Below are 19,328 nucleotides of genomic sequence, written 5' to 3' on the forward strand. Positions count from 1 at the left end.
TGTGGATGACATATTGCTGATTGGAAATGATATAGAATTTCTGGATAGCATAAAGGGATACTTGAATAAGAGTTTTTCAATGAAAGACCTCGGTGAAGCTGCTTATATATTGGGCATCAAGATCTATAGAGATAGATCAAGACGCCTAATTGGACTTTCACAAAGCACATACCTTGACAACGTTTTGAAGAAGTTCAAAATGGATCAAGCAAAGAAAGGGTTCTTGCCTGTGTTACAAGGTGTGAAGTTGAGTAAGACTCAATGCCCGACCACTGCAGAAGATAGAGAGAAGATGAAAGATGTTCCCTATGCTTCAGCCATAGGCTCTATCATGTATGCAATGCTGTGTACCAGACCTCATGTGTGCCTTGCTATAAGTCTAGCACGGAGGTACCAAAGTAATCTAGGAGTGGATCACTGGACAGCGGTCAAGAACATCCTGAAATACCTGAAAAGGACTAAGGATATGTTTCTCGTTTATGGAGGTGACAAAGAGCTCATTGTAAATGGTTACGTTGATGCAAGCTTTGACACTGATCCGGACGATTCTAAATCGCAAACCGGATAGTGTTTACTTTGAACGGTGGAGCTGTCAGCTGGTGCAGTTCTAAACAAAGCGGCGTGCCGGGATCTACATGTGAAGCGGAGTACATAGCTGCTTCGGAAGCAGCAAATGAAGGAGTCTGGATGAAAGAGTTCATATCCGATCTAGGTGTCATACCTAGTGCATCGGGTCCAATGAAAATCTTTTGTGACAATACTGGAGCAATTGCCTTGGTGAAGGAATCCAGATTCCACAAGAGAACCAAGCACATCAAGAGATGCTTCAATTCCATCCAGGATCTAGTCCAGGTGGGAGACATAGAAATTTGCAAGATACATACGGATCTGAATGTTGCAGACCCGTTGACTAAGCCTCTTCCACGAGCAAAACATGATCAGCACTAAGACACCATGGGTGTTAGAATCATTACTGTGTAATCTAGATTATTGACCCTAGTGCAAGTGGGAGACTGAAGGAAATATGCCCTAGAGGCAATAATAAAGTTATTATTTACTTCCTTATATCATGATAAATGTTTATTATTCATGCTAGAATTGTATTAACCGGAAACATAATACTTGTGTGAATACATAGACAAACAGAGTGTCACTAGTATGCCTCTACTTGACTAGCTCGTTGATCAAAGATGGTTATGTTTCCTAGCCATAGACATGGGTTGTCATTTGATTAACGGGATCACATCATTAGGAGAATGATGTGATTGACTTGACCCATTCCGTTAGCTTAGCACTCAATCGTTTAGTATGTTGCTATTGCTTTCTTCATGACTTATACATGTTCCTATGACTATGAGATTATGCAACTCCCGTTTACCGGAGGAACACTTTGTGTGCTACCAAACGTCACAACGTAACTGGGTGATTATAAAGGTGCTCTACAGGTGTCTCCGAAGGTACTTGTTGGGTTGGCGTATTTCGAGATTAGGATTTGTCACTCCGATTGTCGGAGAGGTATCTCTGGGCCCACTCGGTAATGCACATCACTTAAGCCTTGCAAGCATTGCAACTAATGAGTTAGTTGCGGGATGATGTATTACGGAACGAGTAAAGAGACTTGCCGGTAACGAGATTGAACTAGGTATTGAGATACCGACGATCGAATCTCGGGCAAGTAACATACCGATCACAAAGGGAACAACGTATGTTGTTATGCGGTCTGACCGATAAAGATCTTCGTAGAATATGTGTGAGCCAATATGAGCATCCAGGTTCCGCTATTGGTTATTGACCGGAGACGTGTCTCGGTCATGTCTACATAGTTCTCGAACCCGTAGGGTCCGCACGCTTAAAGTTTCGATGATGGTTATATTATGAGTTTATGAGTTTTGATGTACCGAAGGTTGTTCGGAGTCCCAGATGTGATCACGGACATGACGAGGAGTCTCGAAATGGTCGAGACATAAAGATTGATATATTGGAAGCCTATATTTGGATATCGAAAATGTTCCAGGTGAAATCGGGATTTTACCGGAGCAGCGAGGGGTTAACGGAACCCCCCGGGGGCTTAATGGGCCATAGTGGGCCTTAGTGGAGAAGAGGAGAGGCGGCTAGGGCAGGGCCGCGCGCCCCTCCCCCTCTAGTCCGAATAGGACAAGGAGAGGGGGGCGGCGCCCCCCCCCCCCATTTCCTTCCTCTCTCCCTCCTCTTTTCCCCCTTCCCCTAATCCAACAAGGAAGGGAAGGAGTCCTACTCCCGGTGGGAGTAGGACTCGTCCTGGCGCGCCTCCTCCTGGCCGGCCGCACCTCCCCCCTTGCTCCTTTATATACGGGGGCAGGGGGCACCCCAAAGACACAACAATTGATTTGATCTTTTAGCCGTGTGCGGTGCCCCCTCCACCATAGTCCACCTCGATAATGTTGTAGCGGTGCTTAGGCGAAGCCCTGCGTCGGTAGAACATCATCATCGTCACCACGCCGTCGTGCTGACGAAACTCTCCCTCAACACTCGGCTGGATCGGAGTTCGAGGGACGTCATCGAGCTGAACGTGTGCTGAACTCGGAGGTGCCGTGCGTTCGGTACTTGATCGATCGGATCGTGAAGACGTACGACTACATTAACCGCGTTGTGCTAACGCTTCCGCTTTCGGTCTACGAGGGTACGTGGACAACACTCTCCCCTCTCGTTGCTATGCATCACCATGATCTTGCGTGTACATAGGAATTTTTTGAAATTACTACGTTCCCCAACACCAAGACGTTGGATCAAGTGTGAATACGCGCTTTTCCGAACACCCCCGCATTATATGCGTGGGGGCTGAAGCCGACGACTGCAAACTTTCAGGTTATATATATATATATATATATATATATATATATATATATATATATATATATAAACGGCCGTACAGGAGGCATCATAATACTTTCAGGCAAAAGTATAAACACAGCCTTCATAATTCAAATAGCATTGTTTTTACAATCGGGATACATGTCACTCGAACATGATACTCTTCGAGCACTGAGCCTCTATTAAACGAGCACCTTCTAGGACTTCTTCAAAACAGTGCTCGACCGAGACCTGGCCTATGGCCGGATCCTGGGTTGCAATAGCGGTGGCCTCCATCTCTGCCCAGTATGTCTTAACACGGGCAAGAGCCATCCGCGCACCCTCTATGCATGCCGACCTCTTTACAGCGTCGATATGCGGCACAGCACCAAGGAATCGTTGCACTAAACCAAAATAACTATTCGGCCTTGGTCCTTCTGGCCAAAGATGATCCACGACAGACCTCATGGCAAGTCCGGACAATCTATGGAGTTCAGCCCACTCGGCCATTTGTTCATTTAACAGCAGCGGACGTGTTGGAGCACTGAACTGCGACCAGAACAACTTTTCCACTTCATGATCTTTTTGATCTTTGAAAAAATCAGTCGCATCAGCATCACTCGTTGCCAAGTCCAAGTACGCATCTGCAGCACTCCATAATTTATCCAGAGGGGCATACTTCGGATCTCCAAACTTCGTCCGCAACAAAAAGGGTTTCCCAGCCGCGATACTTCCGGCTTGACGAAGCTCCTCCTTCGCCGCTCTGATTTTAGAGTGGGTTTCCTTGGCTGCTACCATGGCTTTCTTCAGGTCCGCCGCTTTCGCTTGGCTTTCCTTTTCAAGAAGCTCATACCGGTCGGTGGCATCCTTCAGCTCAACAGCCATCTTGGCTATTTTTTCTTCGCTCTGGCGATGAGCAGCTTGTTCGGCTCTTAACTCTTCGGCCGCCTTTAAGGCGGCCGCATCACTTCTCTTGGCTTGTTCCTTGGCTCGGGCAAGCTCTGCCCGAAGGGTCTCCACGGCGGCAGCTCCATCTGCAATCACAACATATGATAAATACTAGCATCATGCTCCTCTTAATATCTGTTGACCACCGGAGAATACATACCCTGTGCCTCGTCAAGCCGCTTGTTTACAAGCACGATGTCGGCATCTGCCGCATCAAGTTGCCGTTTCAGTTCGGCAAACTCACCAGTCCGGCCAGCCACCGGACCCTCAGCCGCCTGCACATGAAAGCAGCGTGATCATTACCTGGGACTATGATCCTCTGTTTGCCGCCTTTGGACAGCAACCAGAGTCTCAAGGGCTACTATCTGCATAGGGCACACCTAGCGTGTGCGGTACCGTCAAAATATATATATATTACTTTGCGTACCTCAAAGCCTCTTTGCAGGCTCATAAAAGCTTCATGCAACCCACTTTTGGCGGATGAAATCCTCTCAACCACCGTACCCATTAAAGTACGATGAGCCTCTGAGATAGCCGCTTGCTCCAGAAGACCCATCAGTGCGTCCGGTCATGCACCGGACAGTCCCGGACTCTTTCTGTTGCTCTCCTTGGGAGCCGAATACTCCGGACTTCGGGTGGCCGAAGGATTACCTTCCGGCCTTGGCAGATCAGGAGAAATCCTCCGTGACGACACCTCAGGGTCGTCTGCCTCATGAGGCGGGGAGACGGGGGGAGGCGTTTGGCTCTCCATCATCTCCGGAAGAAGATCCCCCGAAGACGAACTCTGTCGAGAAGGGCTATGATCCGAACTGCAAGACATACGTCTCGGTTATTGTCCTCGGAGATGAAGCAGGATATATTTACCAAAAGTACTCTTGTTTACTTACAGCTCGGTGGAGGGTTGATCCCCTCGCGGGCACTGTGCGGTAAGGATGCCCTCCGAGGCAGGGCCCCCTGGCGAAGGTTTCTTCCCTCATTTGGAAAACCTTGTTTCCAAGTCTTCAGGGGCGGTCCTTTTCCTTCCTTGGGTAGAAGGGATTTCAGATTCTTCTTCCCGATTATCCTCCTTCGCGGCGACACTAATTCCCCCGGTTTGGATGAGTAATGCGTGAAGCCCGCTTTCGGCTTCTTTATTCCTCCCTTTGTCTTCCTCTGATGGCACTTGATAAGATGCATGCTCAAGCATCCTGGCTAGTACAGGATCCGGTGAGCCTTCGGGAAGGGGGGCCGAACACCTGATCATCTTCGCCTTTTTTATCCAGTCCTGGTCAAAGAGCGATTGTTCAGAATGATGTTAGGACAAATGAAAAGACAGCATGTTCGGCCGCGGAAATACTTACGTGGGTACCTGGACGATTGCAGTTTAGACCCGCATCCTCGGTGGTGTCCGGACACTTTATTCGTGATTCGAAGAACAATCCATACATCCCTTCGAGCGTCACGCCGAAGAATTGTTGAATAGTTCGCGGTCCTTCCGGGTTGAACTCCCACATATGGAGAGGTCGACGTTGACATGGCAGGACCCAACGAACTAGCATGACTTGCATTACCTTGACAAGGCTGACATCTCTCTTGAGGAGATCTCGGATGCGACTCTGCAATGTCGGCACGTCATTAACTGGCCCCCAGTCCAGCCCCTTGTTGACCCATGACGCCAATTGTGGCGGGGGGCCCGAACGGAAGGCGGGGGCAGCTACCCACTTAGTACTTCGGGGAGCTGTGATGTAAAACCACTCCCGCTGCCATAAGTCGGACATCTCCGGGAAGGAACCCTGTGGCCATGGAGCATCGGCGCCTTTGCTTATTATGGCACCTCCGCATTCTGCGTGTCGCCCATCGATCATCTTTGGCTTCACATTGAAGGTCTTGAGCCATAAGCCGAAGTGTGGGGTGATGCGGAGGAAGGCCTCACACACGACAATGAACGACGAGATGTGAAGGATGGAATCCAGAGCCAAATCATGGAAATCGAGCCCGTAATAGAACATAAGCCCTCTAACAAAGGGATCAAGACTAAAGCCTAGCCCTCGGAGGAAGTGGGAAACAAATACGACACTCTCGTTGGGTTCGGGAGTGGGGATGACCTGCCCTTGAGCAGGCAGCCTGTGCGAGATTTCGGCGGTCAGATACCTGGCCTCTCTTAGCTTCTTGATGTCCTCCTCTGTGACAGAGGAGGCCATCCACCGGCCTTGAAGGTTGGATCCGGACATGGTTGAAGGTCCGAAGCACTTAGCCCGAGCCTTGGGTGTTGGAACTCGAGGTGGGGGAAGGATTCGATTGAGCGCGAGAAGAAAAGGACAGGCCTTGGCCCCTTTATAAAGAGGGTGAATATCGAGCGTCCTCCGCGTGGCCGTTTGGAACTTGCCTAAAATCGAGGAGTCATACCAGCAGGCACGATTGGGTTACCCATACCCGTATTGATGAGAATCCCGTGATGAGGGGAACACGATCTCTGCTTCGACAAGACGTGCCAATAAAACCGCCTCGCAACACGTGTAGGGGCAATCTGGGAGGAACAGTTCGTAATGGCCGGACCACGGCAGGATGTCACGTTATGAAAAGTTGTCAGCAGATTAGATTCGTGGAAATATTATACTCTCTACGATGGTATATGGAATTTGTTTTGCAGAGCCGGACACGATCCTTGTGTTCGAAATCTTCTATGGAGTATTCGGGGGAGGAACCCGCCTTGCAATGCCGAAGACAATCTGCGCGCCGGACTCATCGTCATTGAAGCCTGGTTCAGGGGCTACTAAGGGAGTCCTGGATTAGGGGGTCCTCGGACAGCCGGACCATATACTTTGGCCGGACTGTTGGACTATGAAGATACAAGATTGAAGACTTCGTCCCGTGTCCGGGTGGGACTCTCCTTTGCGTGGAAGGCAAGCTTGGCAATTCGGATATGTAGATCTCCTCCCTTGTAACCAACTCTGTGTAACCCTAGCCCCCTCCGATGTCTATATAAACCGGAGGGTTTAGTCCGTAGGACAACAACAATCATAATAATAGGCTAGCTCCTAGGGTTTAGCCTCTACGATCTCGTGGTAGATCAACTCTTGTAATATTCATATCATCAAGATCAATCAAGCAGGAAGTAGGGTATTACCTCCATCCAGAGGGCCGAACCTGGGTAAACATTGTGTCCCCCGCCTCCTATTACCATCCGCCTTAGACGCACGGTTCGGGACCCCCTACCCGAGATCCGCCGGTTTTGACACCGACACCCCCTACCCGAGATCCGTGCGGACCCCCTACCCGAGATCCGCCGGTTTTGACACCGACACCCCCCCCCCCCCTCATTTTTTGGTTTTTGATAATCCGTGTTAACTCTTATAAAAAAAATTTACAGACAACTGCTTTTCTTTCTTTCTTTGCTTCAGTATTCCAAAAAAATATGGTACATTTGATTCTCAGCATGGATTTCAAAAATGCCATAGGTGGTTTCATGAGAATTAGGTAGTGAATGCTCTGTGGAGCTACACGGACTCAATCACAGATTGTCCATTCAGATGCTAGTTCCATGGAAAATATCCTTCTCAACAATGATAGACAAACTTGATGCACGTGGAGTTTTGAACTAACTCTGATCTTGTTGTCCCATGTAAAATGACCACTTTGTCCATGCTATACGTCCTAGTCACAAGTTATTTGGGTGTGATGCATCACGTTTGAGGCACAAAATTATTTGATTCATTCATTTATTCTGGGTGTGATGCATCACGTTTGAGGCACAAAATTATTCGATTCATTCATTTATTTCATGATGTACCTCTCATAGTGGGAGTATCATAACTGTATAATGCATGGTCGCCTAAGTAAAAATATAATCTGGCACTATAATTAATGATGTGAGAGAGGTTCTAGTATCATATTATGATAGTGTATCATAGCACCTCAAATGAGAAAGTTAATAAGAGATTAATCATAGCCACAACTTTCTCTAGGCATTCTACAAATGCATAAATTAAGTGGCAATATAATACTAGTGCATGACACTATGCATTGAAGAGCTAGTATCGTAAACTAGTATCATACTATATGATAGTCCCAGTGCACTATATCTTAAGTTTGTATCTACTAGTATTAAATAGATGATTAGATATTGTAGTCCCCAGTGCATTATATCTTCGTTTTATATTTAAAACAACCCTCATTTAATGTCTTTTGTGAGAGCAAAGTTATGAGATGCGTTTGCTTATGGTGCTAAGATCTAGCAAGTTCAACAGTGAGCTATAAGCCCACTTCATGTTATTTTTGCGTATGTGAAAGATAGAGATAGGAAAAAAGAGAAGGAGTGGGCTCTCATATAAGAGCCAACCTCTATGCATGCCTGTAAATGTTGGAATAAGCCACGTCGTGTGGTGTGGTCGGGCTCGTCGGGCGCGTCGGATGCGCGCGGGACGTGTGGGACGCACTGGTGGTGTCAGGCTCGTCGGGCGCGTCGGGTGCGCGCAGGATGGGCGGGATGCAGCAGAAGTGTGGCGTATGTGTGTGTATGGCGGTGTGTGGCCGTGTCAGGTTCGTAGGTGCGCGCGTGTGTGTGAGTCCGTGTGCGTGCGTGTGTTGGAGTTAGTTAGCTTGACGTGCATGTGGCGTGGAGCTAGGAGCTGTGCATGCACCATGCAGTTGGCCGTTGCGATCAGATGGATCGAGCCGCGTCCAGCGCGTTTGTGCGTTGCGTGAGGCCGAGCGGATCGCATGCAGCAGCCAGTAGTTCGTGCGTCTGTGGGCGTTAGAAGCTTGGGCGCTGCGTCGCTGCCGAGGGCTACAAAGCCGGTTGTAATCATGTTTGTAGTGAGGCAGTTGATGCTCTGGAATAGTGTAACGGGGCCGTGTGCGGCCGGTGAAATCCAGTGTATCCTTCTCCGTTTTCTTCTGTGCTCCTCCTTCTTCTACCTCCATCCATCCGTGTGAGAGAGCGGTTTCAACAATTGATATACAGAGCTTCGATTCGGGCGATCACCGGCGACCATGGCGCTCGTCCCACACGGCGGCGGCGCGGGCGGATCGGCGACGATGGCGATGCCGATGCTGACCGCGGACAACTACATGGTCTGGGCCATCAAGGCGCAGGCGATCCTCGACGTCCACACCGTATGGGAGGCGGTGGCGCCGGGCGACGCGGCGGTGAACGCCAAGAAGGACAAGATGGAGTGCGCGTTGCTCCTCGGGGCGTTGCCGGAGGATGTGCTGCTGCAGGTCGACGAAGCTCACCGCCAGGGAGGTATGGGACTCCCTGAAGGTGAGGTTTGTCGGTGCCGATCGGGTCCGCGTGGCGAGGCTGGGGACGCTGCGCGGCGAATTCGACTGGATGAAGATGGCGGATGGCGAGGAGCTCGACGTGTACGGCGGGAGGCTCGCGGCGATGGCGGCGAGGTATGCCAACCTCGGGGAGGCGCTGGGCAACGCAACACTTGTCAAGAAGTTGCTGGATACGGTGCCGGATCGCCTCTTCCCCGTCGTCGCCGGCATCGAGCAGTTCCACGATGTGACGACGATGGCGTTCGACGAAGCGCTCGGGTGGCTGCGTGCGTTCGACGAGCGGGTTCGGCGCCGTGGACAAGACGGCGGCGAGCGCGGGGGTGAGCAGCTGCTCATGACGGCGGCGCAGTGGGCAGCACGGGTGCGTCGACACGGCGGTGCTCGGGACGACGACGACGGGCCCAGCATGGCGTCGGGGAGCGTCGGCAACAGGCGCAGGCGCTGCTACAAGTGCGGGGAGCACGGGCACTTCCGGCGCGAGTGCCTGCAGCTACGGAAAGGACCGTCGGCGGAGCAGGCTCTCTTGGCCGGTGCCAACGTCGACGACGACGGACTCCTCTAGGCCGTGGCTTAGGGGATGTGTGTTGGAATAAGCCACGTCGCATGGTGTGGTCGGGCTCGTCGGGCGCGTCGGATGCGCGCGGGACGTGCTGCACGCACTGGTGGTGTCGGGCTCGTCGGGCGCGTCGGGTGTGCACGAGACGGGCGGGATGCAGCAGAAGTGTGGCATATGTGTGTGTATGGCGGTGTGTGGCCGTGTCAGGTTCGTAGGTGCGTGTGTGTGAGTCCGTGTGCGTGCGTGTGTTGGAGTTAGTTAGCTTGACGTGCATGTGGCGTGGAGCTAGGAGCTGTGCATGCACCATGCAGTTGGCCGTTGCCGTTGCGATCAGATGGATCGAGCCGCGTCCAGCGTGTTTGTGCGTTGCGTGAGGCCGAGCGGATCGCATGCAGCAGCCAGTAGTTCGTGCGTGTGTGGGCGTTAGAAGCTTAGGCGCTGCGTCGCTGCCGAGGGCTACAAAGCCCGTTGTAATCATGGTTGTAGTGAGGCAGTTGGTGCTCTGGAATAGTGTAACGGGGCCGTGTGCGGCCGAATGAAATCCAGTGTATCCTTCTCCGTTTTCTTCTGTGCTCCTCCTTCTTCTACCTCCATCCATCCGTGTGAGAGAGCGGTTCTAACAGTAAAAATATTAAATAAGAGAAAATAGAAAGAGAGAAAGTGAAAAAAGTACTAGCCTAATAGCCAACCTTAGAGCAAGTACAATAATAATAATGGACTTCTAGGCCTCTTATGTAAGAGCCTAGCTATACATGTGCTCCTAGACAAATAGAATAAATACGAGGAAAGACAAAGAGAGAAGGTTGAAAAAGAGCAATTATAGATGGTGGAGTTAGATGACATCGTACCGGCATATAGCCATTAGCTGGCCAACTCCTTTATTTACATATAGCCATAACACGTAATCATTTGTTAGGTCAATCTGATTTAAAATTTGGAGGTATTATGTCGGCCTAGGATTAGAGGCAATATTTGATTCAAATAATGGATATACTTTCTGACAATATTAGTAACAAATTTAGTGACTTCCTCGATGTTGGTCTCAGTTCATCATTTTTTTTGTGAAACTGTCTTAATTTATCATCATGCATGACCATCTTCTAGTATTAGTTTGGATTAGTGACATTATTGTTCTTAACGGAGAAATTACATATGTGGATGCTTGTGCCGTTGCAGGCTTGCAGCTCAATAGAGGAGGGTCGTGGAGCGTGTATACATGTTGAAGGTAATTTGGTGCAGTCAAATAAAACGGCCAGAAGCCACAACTTTGAAAGTTGTGGTACGCTCCTTCCTCCCGCGTTGCTCCCGCAGGCAACCAGGAGGGCAAACCCTAGCCGCCGCCGGCCTAGGCCTCCCTCTCCTCGCCGCCGCCTGGGTGCATGGCTGGGCTTTTGGCCGGGCAAAGCCCGGCCGGCGTGGGTGGCGGCGGGGCTTCCCCCCCCCCCCCCCCCCCCCCCGCTCGACACTGGAGCGTGCGGGACCTGGTGTAGGGCGGCGGCGACGTGCTGACGCGGGGCGCGGCGACGGGGTCGTGGACGTCGAGATCGGGCGGGGGGGGGGGGGGGGGGGGGCTGCGTGGGCTATTCTTCCGTAGCGGCGGCTCTAGTGCGGCCAGTGCGGGCAACAGGGGCGCCGTCGGCGGGCTGGTGGATGCGAGGGGCTCGGCCTCTGGCCGGATCTGCGGCCTGGGGGCCGGCTTGCAGCGCGGGGCGCGGCTGGAGTCCCGGTTAGGCGGATGGTGGCGGCGGTGCAGGGGCTTCTGGTGATTGCGTGCCCGGCCGGGTCTCACGGCTGGAATCTGGCGGGCGGCGCGGGTTGGGACAGTGGCCCGGCGTGGTTGCTGCTCCGGCCGTGGGTGGCCGCGGTGCTGTATGGTTCATGCGGCGGCCGTCCGGCGGCGCGGCGGCTACACGGTGGATTGGCGGTTCTGCCCGTGGCGACGGCCGGCTCTACTCCGGCGTCGGCTCGTCTGCGGTCCGACCGTGTCGACCTTCGCTTCATCTCCTCATCATCCGGGCTCTACTTCTGTCGAAGGGCTGGCCCTCTCCCAGCTGTGGTCCATCGGTCGTCTCGAGCCCAGTGCGGCGGGACCGACCTCGTCTCGTGCACAGTGTCGTCGGACCAAGCTCGTCTCGCGCACGGTGCAGCAGGACCGACCTCGTCTCACACATGGTGCAGCAGGATTGAGCTCATCCCGCGCCCGGTGCGGCAGGACGAGTCGATGGAGGCCCATTTTGGCCGGCCTATGTGTAACACCCCGGATGTAACTTTCCATATTTGTAACTCCAACTCTTGCCATTTTCGGCTATGTGTTATGATATTCCCTTCGTGGTCGGGTTTTGTTTTTTTTTCGTTTTGCATTTTTTTCATGTCATGCATCTCATATCACGTCATCATGTGCATCTCATTTGCATACGTGTTCGTCTCATGCATCCGAGCATTTTCCCCGTTGTCTGTTTTGCAATCCGGCACTCCCACGCGCACCGGCGCGTCCCTCTTGTTTCTTTTCGTGAGTGGGTGTTAAACGTTCTCGGAATGGACCGACGTTTATCAAGTGGCCTTGGTATACCACCGGTAGACCACCTGTCAAGTTTCGTTCCATTTGGAGGTCGTTTGATGCTCCAACGGTTAACCGGGTAACCGCGAAAGCCTCTTTTGTGTGTTGCAGCAAAACCCCCCTCCAAACAGCCCAAAACCTCTCTAAGTCACCTCCATGCTCTAGGTCGTTCGATCACGATCGTGTGGGCGAAAACCGTGCTCCATTTGGAGTCTCCTAACCCCCTCTACCTATAAAAATACCTCCCCCTCCAAAATCTCGGGAAAAAACCACCCTAACCCTAGATCAAATCACCCCGCCGCCACCGGACGCGTCTGCCGCCGCCGGACGCACCAGCCGCCGCGCCCGGCCACTCCCAGCCTGCCACGTGGCGCCCCGCGCCCACATCGCCGTCGGCCCGCCGAGGCCCGTGCGGGGCCCTCCCGGCCCGCGCCTCCTCTGCCTCGCGCCCAATCGCCCCTGCGCCCGAGCCCGCGCCTCGCCGCGCCGCCTTCCCCGTCGGCCCGTGCCCGCGCCGCCCTCTTCCTCGTCGCCGGCCACCGCCTCCGCCGCCCGCCCGCGCCGGCGCCGTCCCCCGCGCCGCCGCCCGTCCCGCACCGGAGCCCGAGCCCCGGCGAGCTCCTCTTCTCCCTCCGGCCGGCCGGCCTCTCCCTCCTCCCTCTCCCGAGCTCACTGCGGCGAGCCCGAGCTCGAGCCCGCACCGATCCGGATCAGGATACAGTAGGGTTGACTTTCTCCCCCTCTTGAATTTCTCTAAGTCCCGTGATTTTTACATTCTGTTGCATACTTCATCGCATCATAACTCTCTGCATATAGCTCCGTTTTGTGCGTGTAATATATCAAAATGTTCGTCTCGAGATGCTCTTCATTTTATTCCATTATGCCATGCTCATTTGAGTCTATATTGATGCCCAAATCTCTGGTGCAAGAGTGCTATATGCTGTTAACTGCTGTTACTTATCAGAACTTGAGGATTTGTTATTTTTGTTGCATTTGATGTGTGCATCTTATGGGCATGAGCTCTACATGTGTTTTGATTGATGCCATGCCATCTTTACAGAGGTATATGACATGTATTTTTGTGATCTCTGTGGTGACTAGCACAAGCATGCAAACTAGGCTTCGTGATGTTTCTGTTTTCAGGGACTTATTACTAAGTCTGTGACTGCTGTTAGTTTGTTGCTATGTATCCATGTGGCTTCAGAGAGATCCATGCTCCTTTTGGTGATGATCAGTAAGGATGTTTTGTAGATATAGTTCTGCTCTATCCATCCATGCCCCTGTTTGTAATTATGGAGTGCCATAGCATGTCTTAATCTTGCTCTACTTTTGCTATAAAATATTCCTGGAAGATTCTTAACATGATATTCAATTTTGCCAAGCTTGTTGTAGTTGTTTCATACATTCTATGAACTTGATCTTACCATGGATAGCTTCATAAACATGCCATCTTGTTGTAGGTATGATTGTTTTGTCATACATTGCTTTGTGGTGAGTGAGTCAAGCTGACCAAGATGCCTTCATATTACTGTTTCTGCCATGCTCTGTTTTCTGCTAAGTCTGAAACCTGTTAACGAAACTTTCTATCTTTACATGGGTGCCATTATATCTTCTAATCCTTTTTGGCTTATGGTCAGTAAGGGACTTTTGTTCTATGCATTTAGTAGATTCATTCCATGCCTTGTTTTGTTATGTTCAGTTCCTGTAGCATGTTGATTTCTTGCTCTGAACATTGCTACCTGATGCTGTTTCTGCCATGTCCAGTAATTTCACCAAGTCTGTGAACCTGTTATCTTTTGCACTTTTGCCCTGCTTGTTTGAACCTGTTATGTTGTGATCTAGCCATAGCTCAGTGTTCATCTTTTGTCAAGCATCTCCTGTACATTACTGCCATATGCTTTGTCGCTATGTTGGGGCGCTGTAGCATTGTTACTTGATGTATTCTAAGTGCTATCATGCTGTTAATCGCAGAATCGTGTCATTCTTGTTTTGCTTGCCATTTGCAAACCGTGTATCCGTTTCCGGTGATCTTTATATCGATTTCGACCGAAATCATCTCATATTTCCAGTGGCATACTTGGTTTGCCAAGTTACTGCCTTGTTCATCATTTGTCTTCCGGAGCAGGCATATGCATCGCATATCACATCTCGCATATCATACATGTTTTGCATCATGTTGTTTGTGCTTTTCCCGCGATTGATTGTGGTTCCATTGCTTGTGTTCTTGCTGTGGGTAGAGCCAGGAGACGAGTTCGTGAACGAGGAACCTGTTGAGTACGCTTACGAGGATCAAGCTTTCGACAACTCTGAGAACCTTGCAGGCAAGATGACCATACCCTCGAAATCACTTCTATCTTTACTTTGCTAGTTGTTCGTTCTATTGCCATGCCGCGCTACCTACCACTTGCTATATCATGCCTCCCATATTTGCCATGTCAAACCTCTAACCATCCTTTTCTAGCAAACCGTGGTTTGGCTAAGTTACCGCTTTTGCTCAGCCCTTCTTATAGCGTTGCTAGTTGCAGGTGAAGTTGAAGTTGGTTCCATGTTGGAACATGGATATTTTGGAATATCACAATATCTCTTTTTTAATTAATGCATCTATATATTTGGTAAAGGGTGGAAGGCTCGGCCTTATGCCTGGTGTTTTGTTCCACTCTTGCTGCCCTAGTTTCCGTCATACCGGTATTATGTTCCTTGAGTTTGCGTTCCTTATGCAGTTGGGTGATTTATGGGACCCCCTTGACAGTTCGCCTTGAATAAAACTCCTCCAGCAAGGCCCAACCTTGGTTTTACCATTTGCCACCTAAGCCTTTTCCCTTGGGTTTTCGCGAGCCCGAGGGTCATCTTTATTTACCCCCCCCCTCCCCCCCCGGGCCAGTGCTCCTTCGAGTGTTGGTCCGAACCGAGCAGCCTGCGGGGCCACCTCGGGGAAACTCGAGGCCTGGTTTTACTCGTAGCTTGACTTATCCGGTGTGCCCTGAGAACGAGATATGTGCAGCTCCTATCGGGATTTGTCGGCACATCGGGCGGCTTTGCTGGTCTTGTTTTACCATTGTCGAAATGTCTTGTAAACCGGGATTCCGAGACTGGTCGGGTCTTCCTGGGAGAAGGTTTATCCTTCGTTGACCATGAGAGCTTATGATGGGCTAAGTTGGGACACCCCTGCAGGGTATTATCTTTCGAAAGCCGTGCCCGCGGTTATGAGGCAGATGAGAATTTGTTAATGTCCGGTTGTAGAGAACTTGTCACTTGACTTAATTAAAATACATCAACCGTGTGTGTAGCCGTGATGGTCTCTTCTCTGCGGAGTCCGGGAAGTAAACACGGTTTGTGTTATGCATGAACGTAAGTAGTTTTAGGATCACTTCTTGATCATTTCTAGCTTCGCGACCGTTGCGTTGCTTCTCTTCTCGCTCTCATTTGCGTATGTTAGCCACCATATATGCTTAGTGCCTGCTGCAGCTCCACCTCATTACACCATCCTTTTCCTATAAGCTTAAATAGTCTTGATCTCGCGGGTGTGAGATTGCTGAGTCCTCGTGACTCACAGATTCTACCAAAACAGTTGCAGGTGCCGACGATGCCAGTGCAGATGACGCAACCGAGCTCAAGTGGGAGTTCGATGAGGAACGTGGTCGTTACTATGTGTCTTTTCCTGATGATCAGTAGTGGAGCCCAGTTGGACGATCGGGGATCTAGCATTTGGGGTTATCTTATTTTCTTTTGGATTTGACTGTAGTCGGTCTGTGTGTGGATTTTGGATGATGTATGAATTATATTTATGTATTGTGTGAAGTGGCGATTGTAAGCCAACTCTCGTTATCCCATTCTTGTTCATTACATGGGGTTGTGTGAAGATGACCCTTCTTGCGACAAAACCACAATGCGGTTATGCCTCTAAGTCGTGTCTCGACACGTGGGAGATATAGCCGCATCGTGGGCGTTACACTATGAGGTCTCGGCGCTGGGGGATGTCCAGGGGTGGGAAAGTCGGTATCTTTCCGCTCGTCTCTTTGGTCGGGGTAGCGGCGGATCTCGGGTGAGATGGTGTCTAGGTCTTGGATGCCGGGGCGGCGGCCCTGGGGTGGTGGTTGAGCGGTGCTCTTGGGCCGAGGCCGTGGCTTGGTGCTGCCCGGTGGCCATGGCCGTGTGGGCAGCATGGTAGTCGGGGTGTGGCGATCGGTGGCGGTGAGTGTTGTCCGGGATGAAAACCTGTTCTATTTTCGGACGGACCAGCGACGGCGAAGCTTGTTCCCTTCTTGAAGGCGTCGTCATGGCTCTCACTGTCATTCGTGCGGCTTCAGGGGAAACTCTGATCCTCGAATCGGGCTGGGGCGGCGCTCTGGTGTCGTATCCTTTCTGAAGGCGCCGTATTGAAGCCCACATGTCGTCGTATGCGGCTTTGTCTTTTCAAATAGTGCTAGGGGTGGTGTTGTTGCGCTCAACGTCTATGTATCATGACTTGGATGTGTGCGTGTGTTGTGGTGGCGTGCGTTTGTACCGGATGATGTTGATCTATGCTTTATATATAAAGCGGGGCGGAAGCCTTTTTTGATAAATAAAACGGCCAAAAATTTACATACCGTGCCTTGTAGTAGTTCTGTAACAAGTTGCAGGACACGGATCTCCAAACATCAAGGGGTTCATTTGTCCCACATGCATGCATGCATAGCCATGAGGTAGAATGTCTGTGTCCGAAAAAGGTGAAAAGTAGTATGAGCATACCTGACAAAAAGTAGATAACTATACACAATTAGCTTGCATATGTTATAATATACCAGTCAATATGGTGCGCAGTAGTTTCTTCTCCCTCATCGATCGATGGATGCATAGCCATAACGATCGATGAGAGAGTAGTGACAATACACAATTAGGAGGATCGACATTTTTTGACACTGTGACAGCCAATATGATGCATATGAGGGAGTACTAACGATATGTCACATATATGAAGCACATCCAATATGATGCACCGTAGTTTCTTCTGCATTATCAGCTCCAAAGGAAAAACGAAGATCTTACGGAAATATGTTTTATTACATTTTGTACTACAGAGGATGAACACAATTTATACTGGTTTAGATAATTAACCGCAGCAGAGCAAAGAAAGGAAAGGAAACTGTAAAAGAAAAACTCACCCTCATAGCAAATCTGGGTTACTGCATATACTAACTACTATCGAGCTTCGCTTATTACCCTAGACATGTGATCACCCTCCTCTCTCTCTCTCTCTCTCTCTCTCTCTCTCTCTCTCTCTCTCTCTCTTCTGCCTCTATCCGTACGCCCCGATCGACCGATCTCCTAAACAACACAAAACAACAAGATCACAAGATACAGAAAATATAACAAGACTAATATACTCATGATATGCAAATCAACTTGCATTCATCAGTGTCTAGTGTCTACTAGCTAGTACTAGCTGCGAACAAGACCGCAGGATAGGGTCATGAGCAGCATGGCGGCATCGGTGATCTCGTCGCGCATGAAGCCGTGAGTGAACGCTGCCGGCGGATCGGCTTTGCTCAGTCTCTCCACCATGGCGCCGTCCTCGGCCACAACGTGATCTTGATCCTTCGGAGTGGCGTCGACAGCCACGGCCTTGGTGGTGGTAACGGTAGGATGATCAACCATCTTGCACCTCTTCTTGAACGGCAGGGACCGGTCGAGATCCGCAGCCCTCTTCTCCTTCTTTGTTGCCTTCACTGCTTGTGATGCGTCGCTTGCCTGCGCGGCCCCCACCGCCACACCGCCACTGGAAGCAGACGCCACCCCACCGTTGGTGGCGGCAGTGGCCGCCGCTGCAGCCATGGCGCGGCGAGCCTTCCTTTGGCGTATGCCGCATGCGTTGCAAAGAGACTGCATGAACCATAGACGCATGAAAAAGGTACAGTTAAATAAATAAGTGTGTAGCAATCTGTACTACTGTGTGTTATATGACATGTTGATATGAAGCAAGTACATAGATTGTGCAGTGCAGGTATAGATCATGAAGTTTGCCTAGTTAGCAATATATTTCACCTTGGGGCCACAAGGACCACTCCTCCACAAGGGAGTCTTGGTGGTGTTGCAGTCTGAGCACACTCTGATAACACCCATGGGATGCTGCAGCTGCTGGCTCTCATCACCTTGGTGTGCTTGTGCCCTTCTCCTTGGCTTTCTCGCCGTCCCTCCTTGGTGATCATTCGTTGGCGCCTTTCTCATGATCCTCATCTTCACCGGCGATTTGGCGGATGCCCACTGGCTGGTCGATCCATCGCCGGCATGTGTGGCTTCGAAATCATAGGAATTGTATGAGGATCTCTGGATCATGTCACTGCCGATGCTTTGGATGGTAGGTCCGAACGGGGAGCATGTGGCGAAGACGTCCGCAGATCCTCCGCTCATCATCATGTGATCATTGAACTACAAGAGAAAGAAAAAGCAAGCCAGGGAGCAGGATTATAAGAAGAGCTTGCATGTACTAAAAACGTTGGAACACATCGATATTGACATATATTTGTGTAGCCAGCTAGTTGTGACACCCCCTCACCTGCTGATTAGATTCACCAAAAAATTGCTGCCTCGAGTGCTGGTCTCCATAGCCTTGCCCTTGATGCTCCACAGGGTTGTCGATCATGAAAGGGAACAAGACAGGAGGATCTTTGGGTAGATGAAAGGCTTGAAAGTGCCCTTGATCTTGATCTCCATCCATTAGAGGGAGAGTAGATAGCTGGCTCATGTAGATGGTAGACATCCGAGGGAAGAGGAGGAACGAGAAGGAGAGATCTCTAGCCCTCAAGCTATCTGCAGGGACTGTGAGCAGAGGTGGAAGAGATCAGGGTGGATATAAGGGAGACGCAGCCTAGTTAGGGGTGGAGAGGTGTGTAGAGATCTGCAGTTGGAGGGGCAATTTACGGTGGCCCAGAGTGATCATGGACAGTGGAGAGTGACACGTCCTTTTTTTGTAAAGGGGAGCTAAGGGAGCCAAGAGCTACTATCAAGCTATCACCTCTCTCTCTCTCTCTCTCTCTCTCTCTCTCTCTCTCTCTCTCTCTCTCTCTCTCTCTCTCTAGCTTGCACATAGAGGGACTTAGAAGGATGTCTGCGATCCCTTTCCTAGAGTGAGAAAGAAAATGAGCACAGGGACACAGCACAGGAAATTAAAGGGATGAGGAAGCAAAAGTCGAACAAACA

The 19,328-nt window shown here is 50.7% G+C and overlaps 2 protein-coding genes across 2 annotated transcripts; one reads left to right on the forward strand and one right to left on the reverse strand.

Annotated features, from left to right (window-relative positions):
• Positions 1 to 8,748: 8,748 nt before the first annotated feature.
• Positions 8,749 to 9,601, forward strand: LOC141025946 (uncharacterized). The gene is made up of 2 exons (XM_073501876.1): positions 8,749 to 8,930; positions 8,977 to 9,601. Exons 1-2 carry the CDS (start codon positions 8,749 to 8,751, stop codon positions 9,599 to 9,601), a joined length of 807 nt encoding a protein of 268 aa, XP_073357977.1.
• A 7,659-nt stretch (positions 9,602 to 17,260) lies between these two features.
• On the reverse strand, positions 17,261 to 19,048 carry LOC109744237 (protein CYTOKININ-RESPONSIVE GATA TRANSCRIPTION FACTOR 1). Its single transcript, XM_020303327.4, has 3 exons — positions 18,685 to 19,048; positions 18,174 to 18,557; positions 17,261 to 18,011 (listed from the first exon to the last, which is right to left on the reverse strand). Exons 1-3 carry the CDS (start codon positions 18,886 to 18,888, stop codon positions 17,571 to 17,573), a joined length of 1,029 nt encoding a protein of 342 aa, XP_020158916.1. The 5' UTR covers positions 18,889 to 19,048; the 3' UTR covers positions 17,261 to 17,570.
• Between the last annotated feature and the right edge of the window lie 280 nt (positions 19,049 to 19,328).

The sequence above is a fragment of the Aegilops tauschii genome, chromosome 6 (genome assembly GCF_002575655.3).
Source record: "Aegilops tauschii subsp. strangulata cultivar AL8/78 chromosome 6, Aet v6.0, whole genome shotgun sequence".
Classification (NCBI taxonomy): Eukaryota; Viridiplantae; Streptophyta; class Magnoliopsida; order Poales; family Poaceae; genus Aegilops; species Aegilops tauschii.